Source organism: Ceratotherium simum, chromosome 19 (assembly GCF_057802395.1).
Source record: "Ceratotherium simum simum isolate JZ-2026a chromosome 19, ASM5780239v1, whole genome shotgun sequence".
Lineage (NCBI taxonomy): Eukaryota > Metazoa > Chordata > Mammalia > Perissodactyla > Rhinocerotidae > Ceratotherium > Ceratotherium simum.
Window position 1 is genome coordinate 48962198 of NC_141918.1, and position 23258 is coordinate 48985455.

General features: G+C 33.6%; 1 protein-coding gene across 1 annotated transcript in view; it reads left to right on the forward strand.

Annotated features, from left to right (window-relative positions):
- Positions 1-23258, forward strand: part of LAMA2 (laminin subunit alpha 2) — a 575531-nt gene that overhangs the window by 250273 nt on the left and 302000 nt on the right. Inside the window, exons 9-10 of the mRNA XM_087444077.1 lie at positions 5143-5242; positions 10584-10744. Of these exons, the coding sequence (XP_087300203.1) occupies positions 5143-5242; positions 10584-10744 (261 nt within the window). The remainder of the gene's footprint in view (positions 1-5142; positions 5243-10583; positions 10745-23258) is intronic.

Consider the following 23258-nt stretch of genomic DNA (forward strand, 5'->3'; position numbering starts at 1 on the left):
TTCTTTGTTGTTTAATTTCCAAATATTTGGGCTTTATTAAATATCAGATTTTTATTGAGTTCTATACTGAGTGTCTTATGGTCTGGGAACACACTCTCTAAGATGCCAAACTTGAGAGGATTCTTGAGATTTCTCTTATGGTTCAGTGCATGGTCTCTCTGGGTAAACCAGCATGTGCACTGGAGGAGAATATTTATCCTGAAGTTGTTAATTGCTATAAATGTGGATTTGTCCAATCTGTGGTTGTAGATTCTTACCTTTCATTTTGCCAGTATTTCTTCTTGTTCTTTGAAGTACTGTTATTAGGTGCATACTCATTTAGAATTTTTTGTATCTTTGTGTGTTTTATTTCACAACTTGACATTTTAATAGCTATGAAAATCTCCCCTTTATCTCAGATAAAACTTTTTTGTCATAAAATCGACTTTGTCTCCTGTTAGTATAGCTGCACCAGCTTTCTTATGCTTACACCTTGCACAGTAAATATTTATCCATTTTTTTACTTTCAATCTCTCTGCATTTTCATTTTAAAACAGGTCTCTTTTGTAAACAGTAAAATAGGTGGGTGTTGCTTTTTTTATCCTGACAACTATTGTCTTTTAAATGGCATGTTTAGTCCGTACATTTAATGTAATTAATGGTATGGTTGACTTTGCTATTTGTTTTATATTTATCTCATAAATTTTTTGTTCTCATTCTTCCTTTTCTGTCTTCTTTTGTGTTAAACAAATCTTTTTCAATGTTCCATTTTATTTCACTTATCATCTTTTTAGCTATACTCCTTTGTATTATTTTTTAGTTCATGCTGTAGTGATCATAATATACCTCATTAACTTGATGTTGCTCAGAGTAACTAATATAACACTTCACATGCAATTAAAATTCTGCAATAGTATAGTTCCAATTTCACCTGTCTTTTAGGCTATTGTTTTCATATATTGCACATGTTGTAAGCCCCCAAACAATGTTGTAATTTTTGTTTGAAGTCACTTTCCTTTTAAAGAAATGAAGAGAAGAAAAAGAAGATAATTTTTACATTAACCATATATTTACCATTTCCAAAACCTTTCCTTTCTTCTTGGGTAGCTAGGTTCTATCTGGGATATAATAGGTTCTGTCATTTCCCTTCTGCCTGAAGAATTTCCCTTAACATTTTTTTGTAGTGCAGACTGCTGATGACAAATTCTCTCAGCTCTATTTTATCTGAAAATGTCTTTATTCTACTCTTACTATTGAGGGATATTTTCATTTTAAGTTGAGAGATGTTTGTTTTTCTTTTAGCACTTTAAAGATGTGGTGTTTTCTAGATTTCATTTGTTCTTATGAGAAGGCAGCCATCATTTGTATTTTTGTTCTTCTATATATATTGTGTCTTTAATTCTCTGACTGATCTCAAGATATTCTCCTTATATTTGCCTTTTAGCAGTTCGACCATGGATAGGCAAACTATGGCCTCTAGACAAAATATGGCCCATGGCCTATTTTCATACATCTTGCAAACAAAGAATGTTTTTCACATTTGTAAAGATTTGTTAAAAGAAAAAGAAGAGGCAGAGGAGGAGGAGAAGGAGGAAAGGAGAGAAGAGGGAAAGGGGTAGGAGGAAGAAGAAGAAGAAAAAGAACGACTACAAGACTAAGAAAAAGAACAAGATGAACAAGAACAAAATGGAAGAGAAGAAGGAGGAGGAAGAGAATGAGAAGGAACAGGGAACTTTGGAGCTCTGCTCTCTCTCCTCCTTCTGAGACTCCAACTACATACGTGTCAGGTTGCTTGACTGTGTCCCGTGGGTTACTGAGGCTGTGATAACTAAAAAAAATTCTCCCTTTGTTCTTTGTATTGGGTAATTTCTATTTATTTGTACTACTTTTCCCACTGCCATCATTAATCTGCTGTTAAGCACATCCAACTAATTGAGATATTTCAGTTTTCAGCTTTCCAGATTTCCTATGTATTTTATAGTTTCTATTTCTCTGCTGAAATACTCCATGCATTCACTCATTATAAATATTATTTACTTTATGTTCTTGGACATATTTATAGTACCTAGGTAAGTTCTTGTCTGCTAATTTCAATACCTGGGACACCTCAGTGTCTCCTTTATTTATTTCCTTTTTCTTGAATAAAGACCACACCTTCCCATTTCTTCTCATGTCTAGTAATTTATGATTTACAGCACATTGTGGATGATACGGTATAGAGACACAATTGTTATATCTTCCTCTGAAGATTTTTGCATTTTATTCTGAATGGTAGCTGACTTGCTGACTGATCACCATGAAATTGTGGAGGCTTGCTTTACATTTTGTTAGGGTAGACAAACGGAAAGCTCAAGATATTTAGCTAACCTTTCTAACTTGGTTGACAACTCCAATTTCTTTTTTTGTATATGAGGAAGGTCAGCCCTGAGCTAACATCCGTGCTAATCCTCCTCTTTTTTGCTGAGGAAGACCGGCTCTGAGCTAACATCTATTGCCAATCCTCCTCCTTTTTTCCCCCAAAGCCCCAGTAGATAGTTGTATGTCATAGTTGCACATCCTTCTAGTTGCTGTATGTGGGACGTGGCCTCAGCATGGCCGGAGAAGCAGTGCGTCGGTGCGCGCCCGGGATCCAAACTCGGGCCGCCAGCAGCAGAGCGCACGCACTTAAGCGCTAAGCCACAGGGCCAGCCCTCCAATTTCTTTTTACTTTATGGTGTGCAGACCTGAAAACTCTACTCAGGTCATTCGGCTTTCCAGCTGTTACTTTCTGCTGGACTCCCTGGAGTCCCCTGAATGATGTACAATTAAGGGATCAGTTAAACATTTGAGGGGTGTGGATATGCAGATTTTGGTGCTGCCCTTCTATGAACATGGATCTCAGCTAGTATATTTTTTTCTTTCAAACCTCAAATCCTTCTAATTTCTGCCTGCCTTTGGTTATTCTCCCAGGTCCTCAAATATTTGATTTTTATATTTCATCCCAAATTCATAATTATTATCTGAGAGTGTGTTGAACCCAAACAAAACACTCCCCCATTATCAAAACTGGAAGCTTAATCAAGTTTTTATTACAAGTCAAGTAATTAAGTGAATTTGAGCATAGATTATGGTATTTTCTTACTTATAAAAATACTTATGCTGCATTGTATGTTAAAAAATTAAAATCATTTGACTGCTTAATATTTGGATAGAAGTCCATTGTGTTTTTATGAGGATATAGAAAGAAAAGTTTTGTGTATCACAATTTTACAGCTAAATAACTTATCTCTATAATATTCTTAAAATTATTGTCTTAAAATCTGATTTTAGGTTTATCTTTTAAATACATATATTTAATAGTTAAACATATATGTGTAAATATATGTAATTCAATGTTTACTTTGAGGACTAATTAGTAATCTGAATTATTATTTTAATAAAGTTAAAAATTAAGTTTAAAATAAATATATTTATAGACTCTCCATTACCACAAAGAGAGATAATGAATTAGGAAGCTTTGGTTTACTCAAGCTCATCATTGGAATCATAAATAATATTTATAAGAGCCCAGATTTTGTCCAAAATTTTTTGCCATATGCCCACAGAGGGTTTTTTTTTCTTATCTTGGTGGTTTTCTCTGGATAGAAAGCCCTTCCCCCAACTCCACTCTCAAATTGCTGCTCATACTTCAAACTCCAGTCTAAGTGTCACTTTTTCTGTGAAGCACTGGTCGACTTCGTTGTGTTGTGTTATTACTCTCTCCACTTTTGCCTCATAATGCTCTAGTTGTATGTCTGTTTTGTCACTTGGCACATTCTATTTAATCAATGTCTTTCAAGTCTGTTATCCCTGTAAGCTTATTTAAAGCAGAGATTAGGCCTTACCTGTCTGTGCTTTGCACAGTCCTTACTTCATAATGCAGGCTGAATGAATGTGTCCTAAACAAATAATGGTTTTGAAACGGATCTGTGAACATAGTTGATTGATATTCTATCAGACATGTAAATAACCTTCTACTTAGGACACTTGGACTTATATTAGCAAACAAGTTTTCATGTGTAAATTAAGCCTAGATGTATATATGTATAAAAGCTATATTTTATGGGGGAAATACATATATTTATATACATACATTTGTATATGTGTGTATATGTGTTTTTATATATATGTGTATATATATAGTCAGCAGTATTTCAGAATTTCCTAGGCAAATAATTTAGTTATGCTTTTGTTCTTATCCTATTCTATCTGGAAAGTAAATGTTGTATATACAGTATATTAGCACAGTCTAGGTTTGTCTAACTAAAATATTCTAACATTAAAAACTACTAGTTATATTGAGCATTTAATGTGTGTAAGGAATCTTATGAGATGCTTTGTATGTTTTCCTTTTAACTTTAATTTAATAACATCACTATAGTTGCTGTTATTATCCTCATATTACAAGAAAGTAAATAAGTTGCACGAGGCCACATAGCCAGTAAATGTCCACACTGGGATCTGAACTCAAGTTTTCCTAATGAGCCAACATTGTTTCCCCCCAGGTTATGCTATGTACCCATAAAACCAAATTTTTATTTAAATATTTAATATTATCTTTCTTCCAAAACCAAATATAAATTTCTATTTAATTAAGCACACCATGATCAATATGAAAAATGTTCCTGAAAGATAAATTTTGGGGAAAATTACTAGTTTGGAATTATGTTATAATAAAAAAACCCAAAATAATCAGAATGATTTTATTATGGAATGTGTATTAGAGAATATCAAGCAAATATTTTTTGTTTGTTTGTTATGATATTGATACTGTGATTATAAAACAAAGAGATGCATCCTGAAATGTGTAGGGATTAAAAGACTCTTTATCTGGAATTTTCTTTAAAAATTTCAGCAAAGGGTAAAAAGTGCTTAAACTTATATGGCAAAATCTTGACAATTGTTGAATCTAGGTAACAAATATGTAGGAGTTTATTGTACTATCCTCTTTACTTTTGTGTATCAATTTAGAAGAATGGATTTTAGAAATTGCAAATATATATTAAAGATAATTTCTCATATTATAATTTTCTCAATATAATTTATTACTATGTATTATTAAAATTAATTTGTCCTTAAAAGTCTACTGAATTGAAAAATATTGTTTTTATTACACTTGGTTAAAAATGTTTTCATTTTTTTTAGGTATCTCCAAATTATCCAAGACCATGCCAGCCATGCCATTGTGATCCAATTGGTTCCTTAAATAAAGTCTGTGTCAAGGATGAAAAACATGCTCGACGAGGTGAGAGCTTAGTAGAGGGCCATTGTTCTGATGAAAGGGCAACTAAAAGGAGAACATCTTGCAGTAAATTTCATTCACTTAATAACTTTATTCTTGTATCTATCAGTGCTTCCTCCAGAAAGCAGTTTTTATTCATCTCAATAATTAATTTCATGTTTAATTATAATACAGTAAAAGCAAGAAGAGTTGAATCATTTGTTTTGCATTATATATATGTGTATATATATTTGCATATCTTCTGGTGAATCACAAATCTGTGGTGTGTAATTTTTTTATGTCTCGTTATTTATTAAACTGTTTTGTAGCTTCTATGGTTTGTACCATGAAATGACAGCATTCACTGAGGGATGTGTGTGCTGCAAGGTGGAGAGTGAACAGAGACCACAAACTGAGATGTAGTCAATAATATAGAAAGCAAGAAGTGTACATAAAGGCCTAAAAAAGCTAGTAGTCATGAGTTAATGAAGGGAAAGAGGCTAACACTAATTTAAACCAAATACTTGAGGATTGAAATTCATGATGAACTTCAAACATAAAGGAATCAATTGCCAAAATAAACTCCTTGATGTAAAACATTTAGGAACTACTTCCAGGAGAGTTGCTTGCCAAGGTTAAGTAGAAAATTCATAGAATATATCTGGAACAGTTTCCTTATATATCTAAGAATGGAATCTTCTCTTCTTAGGAAAGACTGAAATAAATCATGGCTGAGATACAGGTTTTTCCCCCCAGTGACTTTCAAGTTAAAAGACTGGCAATGTTTCTTTGGCACAGTTTAGCCTACACGCTTTCTTTTTTTTTTCTTTTTTTTTTTTTTGTGAGGAAGATCAGCCCTGAGCTAACATCCATGCCAATCCTCTTTTTGCTGAGGAAGACTGGCTCTGAGCTAACATCTATTGCCAATCCTCCTCCTTTTTCTCCCCAAAGCCCCAATAGATAGTTGTAATGTCATAGTTGCACATCCTTCTAGTTGCTGTACGTGGGACGCCGTCTCAGCATGGCCGGAGAAGCGGTGCGTCAGTGCGCGCCCAGGATCCGAATCCTCGGCCGCCAGTAGCAGAGCGTGCGCACTTAACCGCTAAGCCACCAGGCCGGCCCCCATGCTTTCTTTATAAAACTGTGGGATTATCAATTTAAGCCCTACAGTCTTAAATTGAAAAGATTAAAAAACTGATTATTTTAATATTCAGATAGTGAACTATTGAGGTCATTTTTCATCTCATGGGCCCTTATCTTTTTATAGTAACAACTAAGTCACATTATTTTCAGTAACATCATTTAACTTTCTCCGCTATTTTTAAAATGATAAGCATATCATTGTTGAAAAAGTGATAAAAAGTAGAAAAATAAATATATAATGTAATAGTAATGCAGCATAAATACTATTATTAACATTTTTGTGTTAAATTTGCATAATGAAGTTTTCCCCATATCTATTAAAAGTTTCTTTGAAATCTGTGTATAACACCTGAATAATACTATTATATGGATGTACCATAATTTATTTACCCACTCAACTTTATATAGATATTAAGATTGTTTCTAATTTTGTTTATGGTAACCAGTGCTTTAATGAAGATATTTGCATATAAATATTTTTCAATTATTATAAAAACAATACATAGTAAAATAAAAATTTAACAGTAGGGAAGGGAATAAAATAAATTGCAATAGTGTCCTCTTTAACCTATTCACCTCAGTCTCATTTTCAAATTAAATCATGTTTAGCCTTTAGCCTTTTCTCCCATTAAGTTCTTTTGAAAGACAGTATCTTCCAAATAATATCTAAATAATATTTTTAGTGTGTTTCATCACCATTAAATATTTCCTATTGACTCTCCATCTTGAAAGGCAAAGAAATGTTTCATTCACACCACGTCCTTCCTTCTCTCCACCATTCATACATTTTTATTATGTATTTCTCCTCTGGTATCTTTATCACATTAAATAAAATGCTTAAATCTCTTATTTCATGATCCATTAAATTTAGACTCCATCTCTCAAGGTCCTATTATGTGAGTTGAGAACAAGACCATCCCAACACACTCCACTGATCTTCCAACTCACTTGACAATGTCTGTCAATTGTATCTTTATCTTTTAAATGATTATACAGTAATATTTGGTTCTAGACCAATAATTAATTCTTCTAATTTTAAAATTGAAATGCAATAATCGAAATTTGTAATACCAATATTCTTTTAAATTCATCTATATTATAATATACCAAATTATTATATAAAATAATATGTTTTATATATATAATATATAATATGTTTTATATATTATAATATAATATAATTAATAAAATAATATAATTTTATATTATATAAAGTTATAAAAATATAATTTTTCTTTAAACATATTAAATATATTTATTTTGTATTCTGTATCTCTTAGTAGCACTCTCTGTTACCCATGTGAGTCTGATTCTGCAGTTTTATCATTGGTTTTCTTGTGTGTTTCATGATTGTGTGTGTGTGCTCATGTGTGTATTTCCTAGTTTACCCTTTCAGGAGCCTTGAGTTTATATAAAGTCCTCTGATGTGACCTCCTAACTTGAATAGTTACCTAGAATTTGTCTTATGTTCCATAAAACTATGCTCCATGTTCTAGTCTAGTTAATCAGAATCAGTCAACTCCAAAAAAGACACTAGCTTAAGAGCTAACTTATTCCTTTAGGATGTCATTTTTTAGTGGTTTCTTATCTACAAGGAGATTCCTTATCTCATACTGGCACAACCATGCTATCTATCTATCTATCTATGTATCTATTTCTTTAATTTTATCCTGTATTTTCAGGTGTTCTGAACAAGAAGGGGTCTTTGGACATCCATTCTGTATTTTCAAAAACAAACACTAAGATAGACATGGTTATTACATGGAGCACATCTACACTTAGTCCCAACGTCTGGAAATTTTAACATTAGTAGTAAATGTGAACTTTTTGGAATGCTTTTGCAACCGTTATTGAAATGATCAGATTTCTTTTCCATTTGACCTATCAATATGATGTGTAAATAATGAATTTATGAATATTAAACAATATTTATGTTACCAGAATAAAATCTTGTTGGTCATCATGGAAGGTTCTTTTAATGTACTTGAGGATTCAGTTCGGTTTTTATTTTATTTAGGATTTTCTCATCTGGATTCATGTGTCACATTGGTTGTGGCCCTGACATCTGCCAGCTGTGCTACCTTGGCAAATTATTTCATTTCTCTGTCCCTTAGTTTCCTCATCTGTGAAATGGGAAACATAATAGCGCCTACCTCGTATTGATGTTTTGAGTATTAATTGAACTAACCCATGTGTAGTGTTAACGCTAAGTATATTGCCTAGCATAAAATAAGTGCTATTTAAGTGATAGCTGTTAGATTTTGATATCAGGTTTTACTCATCTCATCAACTGAATTACATAGCTCTCGACTTTTTATATGCCCCATAAGAGATTCAAACTTTGAAAACACTCTATAAAAATTAACTGGTACTAAAATTTTTTTGTGATAATTCTTTGATTATTTGTCCTCTTTTGATATCCTTGATTAGCTTTGCTTAAAGTTCTCTTTTTTGCTTGCTTTTTGTTTTGTTTATTTTTCACATCTCCCCTCTGTCCTGTGGTGTTCATTTTGTTTTCTCTCTCTTTTTGTTTACAATTACATGAATTAAATTTTAATTTATTTACATATTTTTTTTTAAATAATGGAAATGTTTAAGCCTAAAATTTTACTTTTGGCTACAGTTTTTCTATCTCCAATAAATGTTGCTATGTTTGTTTCTCACTACTGTTATATTCTATTTGGAAAACTATTTAATTTGCAATTGAAGTGTTGATTTTCTCCTTAACCCAAGAGTTATTAAGACGAAATGTTTATTTATTAATTTTTAGAGTGGTTGAATTTTGTATAAAATTCTATCATCATGTTTGATATTCATACTTTATTTAAACCTAATTTATCATGGTATTTGTTACAAATATAGAAGTAGTAATTTATGTTAAGAAAACAAGCCTTATATAATTTCCGCTTTGAGAAATTGAACATTTTTGTGGATTAGTTAATGATAAGCTACAATAAATATTTTATACCACATAATATGTAATTCAACATTATTAGATTACTCAAATTTTCTATGTCTTTTTTTCTAATTCATCTATGAATATTTAAAGCGGGTAGGTTAATGTCATTCTCAGCTGTTGATTTTTGGACAATTTTTCTTTGATTTCCAATAACTTTTGTTGTCTATATATTTTTGTTCTTATAATCAGTCCTTATTTGGAGCATAAATATAATAACAAATCATTTTTATTGTATCTTTATCAATGTAAAATGAGAGCTTGTCCTATTGAATCTATTTTAGTTGAATTCTACTTTGGCCTTTATTAATTACTACAACAGTTTTTACTTTTCTATATGTTTTCCTAAAGCATATTTACAGCATTCTATTTTTATTATTTCTTGTCATTTTGTGTATCTCTTGTGAACATTACATGCACATATTTTTTATAGGAACAGTGAGACTGTTTAACTCATTCATGTATGGTTAGTACGTATGTTTGACACCCTTTCAGTCATTCTGTCTTATGCTTTCTCACCATAATATTTCCTTGTTTTATTCTCCCTTCCTTCCCTTTTTTGCATGGACTATATTTTACTGATTTTCTCAGATTTTGAAGGTCAATAACTTGTATTCATTCATACTGCACTTTTTCTATTTTTCTAGTCAAAGACAAGAATAAAAATTGTCTTTTGCATTTCTCAATTTAAAAAGAAAAAGTAAATTTAAACTGCTTTCATTTCCCTCCTCTATTTCTTTTTATCCCCAAAACATCCATTCCCATGAACACTCTTAGTCTTTTCTTTATTGTACTTGGTGATGTTGTACTTGGATTATTGTTAAACTTTTAAGCAGTATATTTTTACTCCCAAAGCACTTTTTCATCTTGTGATGGTCTGAGGGGGCTTATGAGCCAACAGGTATGCACAGGTTTCTGCTTATTTTCCACCCAGCGGCATCAGTCTGATTTATGGAAATTACCCCTTGTTCATTGTGGCAGTTTTTCTATAGCCTTAGTTTTGGTAGATGCTTTAAGATTTTATCTTTCTTTTTTTCATTCTTAATATTTTTAAAGATACTTGGTAGAAGACACCATGTTAGCCGATCATAGCCAGGTTCTAATTAAACCCTATATCCTTTGGTTTTAACTTTTCTTTATTGATGTGCATCAAGGATCTAATTTTTGTGTCAAAACAGAATTTTAAACTTTACTATAATTAAGACCTTAGGAACTAAATTATGTATTTGTTTTAAAAATGTTGATACGTGTCTCATCATCTTTTAGGTTTGGCACCTGGGTCCTGTCACTGCAAACCTGGCTTCAGAGGGGTGAGCTGTGATCGGTGTGCCAGGGGCTACTTTGGCTATCCAGACTGCAAACCCTGCAACTGCAGTGGGGCGGGGAGCTCAAATGAGGACCCTTGTTTTGGACCCTGTAGCTGCAAGGTACATTGTTTATTCCAGTAATGTCCCACTGTTAAGACAAAAGGTCATTTTCCTTGGCTTCCCTGTTATGCCTGCTGGCATTGAGCAATTGTAACTTCTCCTGTAAATATCCACTATTTTACATGTGGCCCTCCTATAAGTATCTTTAGAATCAGATTCACTGCAGCAAGACACCTGCCATTTGTCTAAAAACCTACAAGTACACAGAAGACAAGTCACCTTAAGAATCTGCGTCATTTTATAGCAAAAACACTCTTCCCCCATTACCTATCCAGTCTGTTAATTTAAGAATATACAGCACTAAAAAATAGCAATCTTTTAAAACTACTATACACTCAAATCTGCTATAGCTTCATATCTAATTTTGAAAATAATTCTGTCAAGGGTTTCATTCTGGATTTTTAAATAATCTTCTGAAGTTTGAACCCAGGTACAATATGGGTATACCATATTTGAAAATGTTATATTCAAACTCTACGGTTTAATTAATAAAAATGTAAGAAGCCCTAGTGGAATTGATTAAAGGCTCAATATTTGCTCCCAAGAGTACTTTCAGAATGCAACTTTAGTTGTTGTATACGCTCAGCTAATAGCTTATCGTGTTAACACCAAGGGCTGCATTATACCTGCATCTTATACACATAGAGGAAACATGGAGGCACGCGTACATCTAAAATGATGAAACTGATTGCCTTCAGCTATAGGAATCAGTTCCAAAATGTTCTGATCGGCGTTAGCTACACTAGCTGAGAGAATGAACAATCCATTGGAAAAGTTAGCAAGCCGGGAAAAGTTAGCATGCCGTACTGACGTAAAAATGAATGTTACTTTTTTTTGTCTTTGTTCTCAATCATAGATGAAACCTTATTAAGAATCCTTCCTTTATTAATTCATTAGTCTTATCTAGGCAGCTATAAATCAAATGCTTGCAGTTGTTGTATGTATGCATGTGTATACAAACATTAAAGCACAATAGAAGTAAATATTAGTATTAATGTTGTGTTTATTTATTGGGACAATTATGTCTGAAATATCAGGCTAAATATTATAATAGTTACACAATAGGTATGTGTTATATCAGGGGTAATTTAGATACCTATCCTGGACTACTGAAACAATAAAACTCCTGTCTACGTAAACAGGCAGAAAGTCCACAATCCATGGTAAAAACTTGTCATGGACTGGAACATAGTAAAATTTCTAGTACGTTTCATTCCAATATTATTTGAAATGAAAAATTGCTCCAGCAGACCACGACGGCGTAGCAGTCTGTGGGTGATTGCTTGTTTAAGGATACCCCCTTCTTCATCCTGGATGTCTTTTGGGCACTCCTGCAGGCTCTTAGTTCATCGTCTCTAATATTTAACACAAAGTGTCGTGTGTGTGCTTTGTTTCTTTTCCAAGACTCCACAGAAATCTCTAACCTTTATCACTTGTTCAAATCAAGGACAGGCAAAGCCAAACTTAAATTAGAAGAGAAACCTCCCGAGTCTCTAGAATATAGGAAATCAACTGGGAAAAAAGATAGGGAACATTTTTATATACCTACCATTCATACAATGCAGATGCCTGGTATTTGCAAAGAAAGAGTCACAAATGAGTGAGGGAGGCAGGCCTCGTTTTGTTCATTTCTTTGGTAAATATAGCGAGACAGGCTAGAACAGGAGAGTTGTAACCGTTAGCAGAGCTCCGAGAGAAAGCCCCTTGAGCTGCTGCCTGCTCTGTCTGCCTGGGTGTTGTACCAAGAGTGATTACAATCCTAACAAGGATGCCTCCTACAAAGACCCTTGAAGCTCTACACAGACAATTAAAACACAGCAATAACAGCAATAAAGAAATCATAAGAAAGAATGAAAAATTAACTAAATAGCATCATAAAGTTGCCATTCAACTGTGTGATATTTTAAATAGATGACTATAAGCTCTTATAAACTAAATGTGTTTTTTAGGATAAAAACTTGCAGAAAACAGTTTTCATTAAGTATCTACATAATATAAAAATCATGAATTATATGCATACAGCAAATGAATTATATCATAATCTATGTACATGAAATGTACCATAATTAAATGCCTATAGCCTCTTGTTTGTGAGAATAATAAATACTCAGTGTTCCAACAAGACATGCATATAGTTGAAGTACTGAAAAGACATTTATTAAGGTAGAGAGAAATGTGATAGCTCATTCTGCTTCACAAAAACATGATTTGACGTGTTTCAGCTGATTATTTAAAACAACATGGGTCAAAATGCTATTTAACAAGTAAAACTTTACTGAGAAGCTAAGATACTGGAGACTTAAATTCAAATAAAATGATATCTGTATAAGTGTTCATCTCCAAAATGCGTATTAACCAGGAAAGATTTGCACATTTATTCCCTTACACTACAATATATAGTAGTTTTTCTTAATTTTCATTAGAAAGAAATATCTTAGTTACTAAAGTACTAAATACTAAATACTAGTATACTTGAGTATTCCATTTTAAAGAAGCGCTTTGTCATGAAGTTTTGGGCCTAAATTTATTTCTATTGTAAATTTTAAATGACTGACATTCTGGAAAATGCCACGCTGAGAAAAGCAGGCACCACTTTTCCCATTTCTGCCATTTCAAATATAAGCGTGCTGGATAAAACAGAGCAAATAAATTTGCAATCGTGTTGATTCAGGAAAGAAAGGAAAATTCCTAGATGTCTGACCAAAGAGGGAAATCTAATCTAAGCATAAGCTCAAGCAAAACTGAGCGACTAAGTTCATGGCATGGGAGGTGGGAGGCTGGTCTTCGTCCTAAGATGGGAGTTCAAGTTTGGAGTTGTAATGGCCTCTCTAGGACTTGATACTAGGATTTAGACTCACAGAGGAAATTGAAACCGAATTCATTTAAGCTCGGACTCTAGAAATGCCCCCAGCAGTGGAACAGGCACTAGAAAATTCCACCTGCAAGCTGGAAGCTGCAGCTAGAAAATTTTCTCTTTCCTTTGGGGCTCTAAATGGGGAAAAATTAGTGTGCTATGAGGACTTCAACCCCCACCTATGTGCCACATGGGAATGGGGTCAGTTTTATTCTCCCTTTATGTGCTAGAATTCTTCAAGTCAGGCAAACAGTATTCCCACAGGAAAGAAAGTACAGCCTCAACTGATCAAGAGCTCCCCAAGAAGCATTCCAAGCACAAAAGGAAAAAAACTACAAAAGGAAATCAAAAGCCACGAAAGTCAGAATATTTGTATACTAAGAGCTAGAAAGAATAGGATAGTCTAAAAGAAATTGTGTAAACATAAAAATGTGTAATCATATTTTATCATATAAATCATAGAAATAAAAATAAGTAGAAAATGTATTATCATAAAAAAGATTAGAAGATAAAAGAATAAAAAACAAAAAAATAGGAAAAAAACAATACAAAATAAGGCACTATATTAAAACAAAAGAATAAACAGGTTTGGAAAAACAGTCAATATAATTTACTTTTAGAAATAAAAAATATATATAGTCATTGACATTTAAAATTCAGTGAATGGGTTGAACAAGTGATTAGAAACTGCTGGATAGAGAATCAGAAATACAAACCTAAGGAAATTACCTGTAAATTGACATAGGAAAGTAAAGAGATAAAAATATGAGATGCGAAGTGGCATGGCTGATAGAATGATAAAATTCAACACAAATTTAGCAAGAGTTGCCAAAGAAGAGATTAGATGAAATTGGGGAGAAACAATATTTAAGAAATAATGAAGGAGAAAAGAGTTATAAAGAATTAAAGGAAATTATGCATGCTCAGTTTGAAGAAGATATAAAGGAAATCCGCCACGAGGGCTCACAGTGGAAAACCTGCCCAGTAGTCAAAACGGAGAGAAAAATATTAAAACTAGAGACAAATAATCAGATTATTATGTTTACCACTCACTGTCCAACTTCATTGAAAAAACTGCTCAATGTTGTATATACTTTGGTGAGAAGAATATTGAACCCAGAAGAGAGTTCCCCTGGATTGCAGAATATGAGACTCAATCTATAAAAAGCAATAGCATTTCTATACACAAGTGATAACCAATTAGAAAATGTAAGGAAAATATTTAGCATAGCAACAAAAACTCTATGATACCCAGAAATAAATTGGAGATACTTTTTTAAAAGACTATTGAAGAACAGAAAATAAAATTTTAAATGACGAGATAGCTGATAATATCAAGTGCTGGTGAAAAGTTGGGGAAATGGAAATGTTTTCCACTTCGGTTATTAGGGCGAATTAGTCCTACAACCTTAGGAGTGCAATCAGGCATTTACGTGTCTACTGTCAGATACTGGAATGCTGTCAGCTGGCAACTCCACGTCTAGACATCTACCCTAAAGAAACTCGTACATGATATAGAAAGAAGCATATAAAAGATGTTCAACATAGACCTACTTGTTATAAAGAAAGTTAGAAAAAATCTAAATATCGATAAATCAATAAAAAAGTGTAATATGTTCGTATAATCTGATACAAGAAACAGTTCAAGTGAGTGAAATGGGGCCACGTGTATAAACATTGATAAATTTCAGAAACTTCAGGTAAAGTGAAGAAAACAAATGCCATTATGTTATCTTATGTTATCATTTATGTAAAGCTGTAAAACATAAAAAAATTTTATATTATGTGGACACACACATATATGAATTTAAAAATTTTAAATATACTGATATGATATGTACTAATTTCAGAATAGTAGTTAACACTAGAGAAAGAGGGAAGGAAATAGGATGGAAGTGAAGTGAGATTCAAATGTACCTAAATGTTGTTCCTTTAAAAATATATCTGAAGCACACATGGAAAAGTGTTAATATTTTTTACCTCTAGGTTGTGGATAATGGATAATTGTCATATTATACGTACTTTTATGGTGCTTTAAAGTAATTCCTAATTTAAAATTTCTTTAATTGAAGAAAAGAAAGGATTTCCTGATTTAAAAAGAAGTAAATGAAATTCTTAACTTCATACAGTATCAACTGCTATCACCTTTACACATAGGATTTTCTGTTATATCCTTGTTTAGACATCGTCATTATATTTCAAAATATGAAAACAGTGCCAGCCCAAGACACAAAAATATTTGCTAATTTTTATGCATTATTAAGATTTTTGAAATTTCTTTGTCTTCTTGTGAATTACAAGAGGCAAACCAATTTCAGATGTATGACGAGTAGTCAATTTAATATAAATGCTATCCTGACTCTTCGTATTTATTTTAAGTACCACATGCTAGAAATTGGTTCTTTTGAAATTTGGTGTCATGTTATCCATTCAAAGTCAGTTGGATTGCAAGCTCTGATAAATAATATGAATTGACCTTGATCCAGGTAGGAGCATGTGCTTTTATTTTTATCAAAGTCTTACACTAGAAAGATAAATAGTGAAGTACACAACTAGAAATCAGTCTGTATTTTCGTCTTGTTTTGCTTTGGGTCTTTTGTTTCCCTTTTCATTAAGTCCTAACTGGTCCACAAGATTATGTGATCTGATCTTGGCTTACCTCTCCAGAATGTTCTTGAGCTTCAGGCACTGTTTACCAGCCTTGCTTAAATTCCTTGAGTCACCAAACTCTTTCTAACTCTGGAATTTTACGTATTCTATTCAGGTTCCTGGGAAAACCTCACCTCTGGCCCTCTCTCTTTGCTTAGCTAGGCGATTTTCAAGGCTCAGCTCCACTTTCTCAGCAAAGCTGTCCTGGATCCCCCAATATAAATCATTCTCCTGCCATAATAAACTGGCTAGCATCTTTTTCTTTTCTTTTATGATCTTTTCACAATTTGCAATCCTATTTAGTGTCTGCTCATCTCTGTGATGACATGGATCCTATATATTTTCTTCATCATTGAACAATAACAGGATAACACATGACTCATACATAAAAAAGAAGGAAGGAAGAAAACTAAAAAATTTTGAAGCTTTGACAGTCACTTAAACTGTCTGATTCATATTTCTTAATCTGTAAAATGATGACATTAAATCTTTCTTGGTTAACTCTCAGTAGGTATAATTATAACATTGAAGCCTTGTGCAAATATAAAGTATAGTCATAAACACCTATTGGATTGCTTTTTTTTGTTTATTTATATTGCGTTTTACTCTTAGAGATAAGTTTCCATTATTTTCCCCTAATCGGATTTTTATGGCATGTGCTAGCATTTTTATTGGTTTTGGATTTTCCTTCTCTTCCATTTATGTACGGGAATGATCACCTCATTAATTTGTTAGGCTCAAACCCTGGGTATTTCTACAAAAAACACTCAATTTATATATTTGATCCTGAATCTAAATCACAAATGTACAATTTTTAGCATAGAAAGTGCATGCAAGAATTTGTCTATTGCAACAGTTATAGTTCAAAAATATTGTGTTAATCAATTTTTAATATTGAAAGCTAAGCTTGTAAAAAATGAGAACTAATTTTAATTTATTTTCTTCTCTCTTTCTAACCCACGAACTATTTAATATTTAGCCTTGAAATGGTATATTTAAAGAGTAAGCACTCAACAAATACACTAATTAGCTAATTATCTTTCTTTTGTTAACTTCTTTTAATGCTAGGATGCACTAGAATGAGGCCCACAACAGAGGAGAATCAGTACTGGACTACAAACACCCCAAAAAACAAGCATGACTGTAAAATTCCTGAAGCAATTACCAGAAAAAATAACTTAAATGTCACTGGAGATATTCCTGGTAACTTTGTCAATAGAATTCCCAGTTGACTAACAATCACAGTTAAACATGTACTCCTGAAGTTGTACCTAATTTATCAGGAGGCGGCTTCATGAGAGAGAATACAGGGAAACTATTGTGACTCTATTTCTCTAGAGAAAAACTGTACTGAGGAAACTCTAACAAAACGGAAATTGATGTCAACCCAATAGTGTCTGACTTCAAGAGATCTTTCTAATTCAACTTTGTTTTTAGGGGAAAAGGGTACCAAAGAAAAAAACTGCAGCCATTAAAAATTTTTTGTAGGGGAGGCCACAACGTAGCTAATTAGATAATCAGCTAAATGTGTTCAACTGAAATATGTGTCTAAAGCACACATGTCTCCCTAAGGGGGTGAAAATTGGTTTTTGAGAAGCAAAAATATCATATTCATTTTATGTATAAGGCAAACATACACAGTGCCTCTATACATACAGTATATCTGTTGTATTAAATTTCATGATGGGGATGATTATGAAAGAAATGACTAAAGAGGCTCCTTAGGGGCATGATAATGAAAAATAGGTTGAGAACCACTGGTCTAAAGTGAAATGACATTATTTTAAATGGAAAATTAATTGACTATAATTGGTTCCTACTTAATTTTTGTTAATACAAACAATTAGAATAATGTTTTAGAAACAAAGAGAGTAGAATATTTGGTTTTTAGAAAATATGGTGATGTAAGGGAATATTAATCTCTAGAGTGGAAGTCTGGAGCATTCTAGAAATTACCTGTTTCATAGGCATAGGTGTGAAAATGATCATTAAATTTGTAAGTTAGAAAGAATCACTAATGGATTCTAAATAAATAAAATATTACAATGAATCTACTGTATTGACAAGAGCGGCCCAGTGGAAATGCTGAGAGAAAATAGATTAGACCTCATTTTGATAAATAAATGGCTAAACAACTTTTTAAAAAATTATTAAATTATATGTTAATAACACTTTTTAAAGTTGATCAGTGTAAGAAAGTGATATAATAATATGAGAAATCTCATAATGACTAAAATAGCATTTAGGTCAGAAGTTGCAAATTCTCACCATCATTATTAGATATTTAGGATCAATTATATTCACATCGGTGGTTTAGAAACTGAGTTGGATGGTGACAAGGTATAAGGTTTGATCTCTGCCCTTGAAGACCTTATAATATAAATGTCAAGAAAACAACAAAATGGTTTTACTGTTTGCATTTTTTTATTTTAATAAATGACCTTTAGTAGGCATTCTTCCAACTGGAAACATTCCATTTGGAGAAGACAGTGCACCAGTAGCCTATTTTAATAGCCTGGGATGCATCTTTTTCTCTCAACCCTTTGGCTTTTCTGTCTTATTTTTCCTTCAGGCGGTTGGAGGACTTGGGTGATGAGTCTGGTATCAGACCCAGAGCGTGTACTCAGCACCCCTCTTAGGGCAGTGACTTCCTTCTACATTGAGTTATACTTATTTGTTCACTCTTGCTTCCTTTGATATATTCCTCTTGAGAGCATTTTTATATTCCCTCTGGGATCTTGTGTAATGCCTTGTATGTAGTATCTCAGCTATAATTTGATGAATGAATAATAATAGAGAACAAAGGAACAGTAAGAAATAATGTGCAGAACATTTATTAATAATCTGATATTGATAGCAAAGGATATTAAATTGCACAAAGAACTTCCCCATAAAGCAGATGGTTCACTCTCAAGCTGAGAATCAAAAAAATTAAGTGGTGGACCATTCATATCAAGAGAATCTTCCAAGACTGGATCAGGAATACAATCAGGGGCTGCTTCATGGATGACAGTGGTTGATGAGTCACAGAGAAATTCTGAAAAACCAATTATGCTCCTGGAAACCCATAGAAAGAACTGAGACCCAAGCTGCCAATATCGTGTATATTAGCAAACTTCTAGAAGGTGGGGAACCTTTGTCTCTATAAGGTGCAATAAGAATTCGGGAACACTATGCTTCTCTTTCTGAGTTTTGCCTCTCTAAAATACGCCTATCTAAAATATCTAAAATATATTAAATATCAAACTGTAACATTCTCTAGTAATCACTGTTTTAAAACTAATATTGTTAAAGGAAACTTTGGAAATACAATCCTTAAGTAAGAAATTATTCGAATGTGTACTTACAGATATACTTTCTCGAGGGAGATTGGAAAAGAAAAAAGGAAGTAGAACATGATATAACTAATTAATTCTCTCCTTGTTGAGACATGTTCAGAAAGCAAAGTTCTAGTGAACTAAAAATAATTTCTCCCTGATCCTTTATTTTCCTACCAGTCTCAAAGGCCCTTTAACTAGGCCATAAGGGCAGGTATATAAGTAGGTACTATATCCACCATATTTACCATTTAGATGTGGCTTAATGTTCATCTATGGTAGAGCCTGAGAAAAAATCAGAACCTAGTACTTTTCAGTTGAATAAATCTAGCTACCACTCACTAAAGAACAAGTATGGTATAGACTCAGGACTAAAAATGTAGGACTCTAGAAACTTAAAATTGTGGCGTTAAGCTGACATGATGTGCAATCTTATGTAAGGTCTATGCAAATGTTATAAGAGTTGAAAATTATTTGTGAAGAAGGTTGAAGTGAATTGAGCATGGGAAGAAGCACAGGATTAGCTTGAGAACCTAGAACAGAGTCCAAAATATTTTGGCTTAAAGATTTGTCACAATAAACAAAGCAAAACTACCACTTGAGGGCTGGCCCTGTGGCATAATGGTTAAGTCCAGCACACTCCACATCAGCGGCCCGAGTTCACGGGTTCGGATCCCGGGCACAGACCTACACCACTCATCAAGCCATGCTGTGGCAACCCACATACAAAATAGAGGAAAATTGGAACAGATGTTAGCTCAGGGCTAATCTTCCTCAAGCAAAAAAAAAATAATAATAATGAAGGAAGATTGACAACAGATATTAGCTTAGAGCAAATCTTCCTCACCAGTAAAACAAAACACAAAACAAACAAATAAAAAACTACCACTTGGCAACCTGTTTTTATAGGTGTAGACATCTTATCATCATTACCATGGTGCGTTGGAGGTCCCTAAGACCACTCTCATTTTCAATGATTCACTGGAAGGACTCACAGATCTCAGAAAAGCTGTTATACTCATGGTTATGCTTTATTACAGTGAAAGGATACAGATTAAAATTAGCAATGACAAAAGGTGCATAGGGAAGAGTCCAGGAGAGACCAAGTACAAACTTCCAGTTATCCTCGCCCGGTAGAATCATGCAGATAGTGCTTAATTCTCCCAGCAACAATGTGTGACAACACATATAAGTATTGACAACCAGGGAAGCTCACCCAAGTCTTGAGTCCAGGGTTTTCACTGGGGGTCAGTCGCGTAGATATGGAGCACCCATATGACTCACCTTCACCGCTCAGTCTCCAGTACCACCAGAGGTCACACTGATACAGCGTGGCCCAGGGCCCCAGGTAAACGAAACTAGGCATTCACCATAAATCACATTGGTAGCATAAAATATCTGGAGTGACCCCTGACCCTAGGTATACAAAGATACTCTTATCAGGCAGGATATTCCAAGGGGGTATAGGTTATCTCCCAGGAGCTGGTCAAGGGACAGTCTTTACAGGGTCTGTAATGTGCAGGGTCTGAGACTCCAAACCTATTGAATTTCCCTTTTACTGCACCATAGAGTAATGAAAGATTTCTTTGTTCCAGTGTCTCACATTTTATAGACATTTTACCTGCTGCTGCCAACTTAAGTGCCTCAAGTATAGTTCTGTTGGTTTTTCTCCTGCCGAATAACCTTTAATGACTTACCAGTTCCTAAAGGAAAAGATCCATATTTCTTAGGGTAAACTTAAAGGTTCATTATCTGAGGGCAGGGACCTTGGAACCCAACTACCAAGCAAAGTCCCTCGCATGCAGGAAGTATTCAATACATTTGTTTTGAAAGAATAAATGATGAATGAACCTTCTACTCTTTGAATTATTTCTTGTTCCCAGTATCTTTGCTAACACGGGTCTCTCATTCTATCTCCTCCAACAGGTCGAATTTTTAAATCATGCTTCAAGGTTTAGGTCAAATTTGACTCCTGTTAGAAAGCTTCCTCAAGCCTTCACAGCAGGAATTTGTCCCTCCTCCTCTATGTTCCCATAATTTAATTTATCTCTGAGATGCGCTTATCATATTCCCCCATGCATTATAGTTCATCGTGAATGTATCTTTTTACCCAACTCTAGATGTTGGCTTTTAAAGACAGAGACCTTGACCCACCAATTTTTATAGTCCCGAGAATTCCTACCCTAATGTGTTGCTTCAGGTTATTAAATTAAATTGAGTATTGCAATTATTTAATCATAATTTTTTCAAGGTCATATTACCAGGCTAAAATGGAGCTAAGGAAAACGTAACTAATGTCTAAAAATTTCTAATTGTTGATCTCAGTCTGAATCTCAGAAAAGTGGTATCACAAGGATTCAAATTAGAGTAAATGAGAAGTAGATTAGACCAAGCACATAAGAACACAGTGTCCAGAACAGCTGTACTGTGTCCTCAATGGATAAGCTAAATTATAATTATAGATATGTTCCATCTTTTCTGCCTCTTTACTCTGCTGAAGACACTCTCAACTTCAGGGCTTTGGGGATTTGTCACCATAGGTCTGAAATTAATTTGATTAGTTTTACTATTATCTATCTGCTCAAAATATTGGAAATCTACCTTACAAATAAAAACTAGCAAGAATGACAGTGGCAATAATTAAATTTGTGTACACATCAGGAGGCTAAAGTTTGGCATGGGAAAAAGAACTGGAGACACCCCTTTGTTTGGGCTCCCACCAATGTAGAAATGATAAGTTGTGATTCATAGAAATTAAGAGTAAAAGTTAATTTTATTTTTTTATTATTTTTTTAAATGTTATCTTTTCTTTTCTTTTTTTCTTTTTTTTTTTTTTTTTTGTGAGGAATATCAGCCCTGAGCTAACATCCACGCTAATCCTCCTCTTTTTTTGCTGAGGAAGATCAGCTCTGAGCTAACATCTATTGCCAATCCTCCTCCTTTTTTTTTTTCCCCCAAAGCCCCAGTGGATAGTTGTATGTCATAGTTGCACATCCTTCTAGTTGCTGTATGTGGGACACGGCCTCAGCATGGCCAGAGAAGCGGTGTGTCGGCACGCGCCCGGGATCCGAACCCGGGCTGCCAGTAGCGGAGCGCGCGCACTTAACAGCTAAGCCACAGGGCCTGCCCGAGTAAAAGTTAATTTTAAATAAATCATTCTTTTAATACAAGGAGAACCTCTTTATTTGTTTATTCTTATAAATATCTCTATTTTTTCATGCCGTTGTTCTCTCTTGTGTTTTTCCTCTTATGCTCTTGGATTTTCTCATGCCTGTCTTCTGCCCAATCTTGGTTTACTCAAAAATATTTTTATTAAACATCTACTAGGTGCATAGCACTTCACTATGCATGAAAAATATGACCACCAAGAGGTTCATTTAAACTTCATAAAATTTTATTAAGCAAGTGCTCAATGTCGTCCCAGGAATCCTGCCATTTTCTGGTACCATAAAGATAACTAAGCCAGGGTTTCTACCTCTGGATAGATTATGTAGCTGGAGAGAACAATCTTAGAAGATACAACGATGCTTTTCTTTTAGTTATAATAGAGCAATGTATAAAGTGCTGTGGGAGCACAGTTGGGAGAGAAGTTAGTTCTCTAAGGAAAAGGAAAGCTTCAAAATTGAGGTAATAGGGAACTCAACAAAGAGGAAAAATGTGGAGCAAATGCATGTGTAGGGAATATTGAGAATCT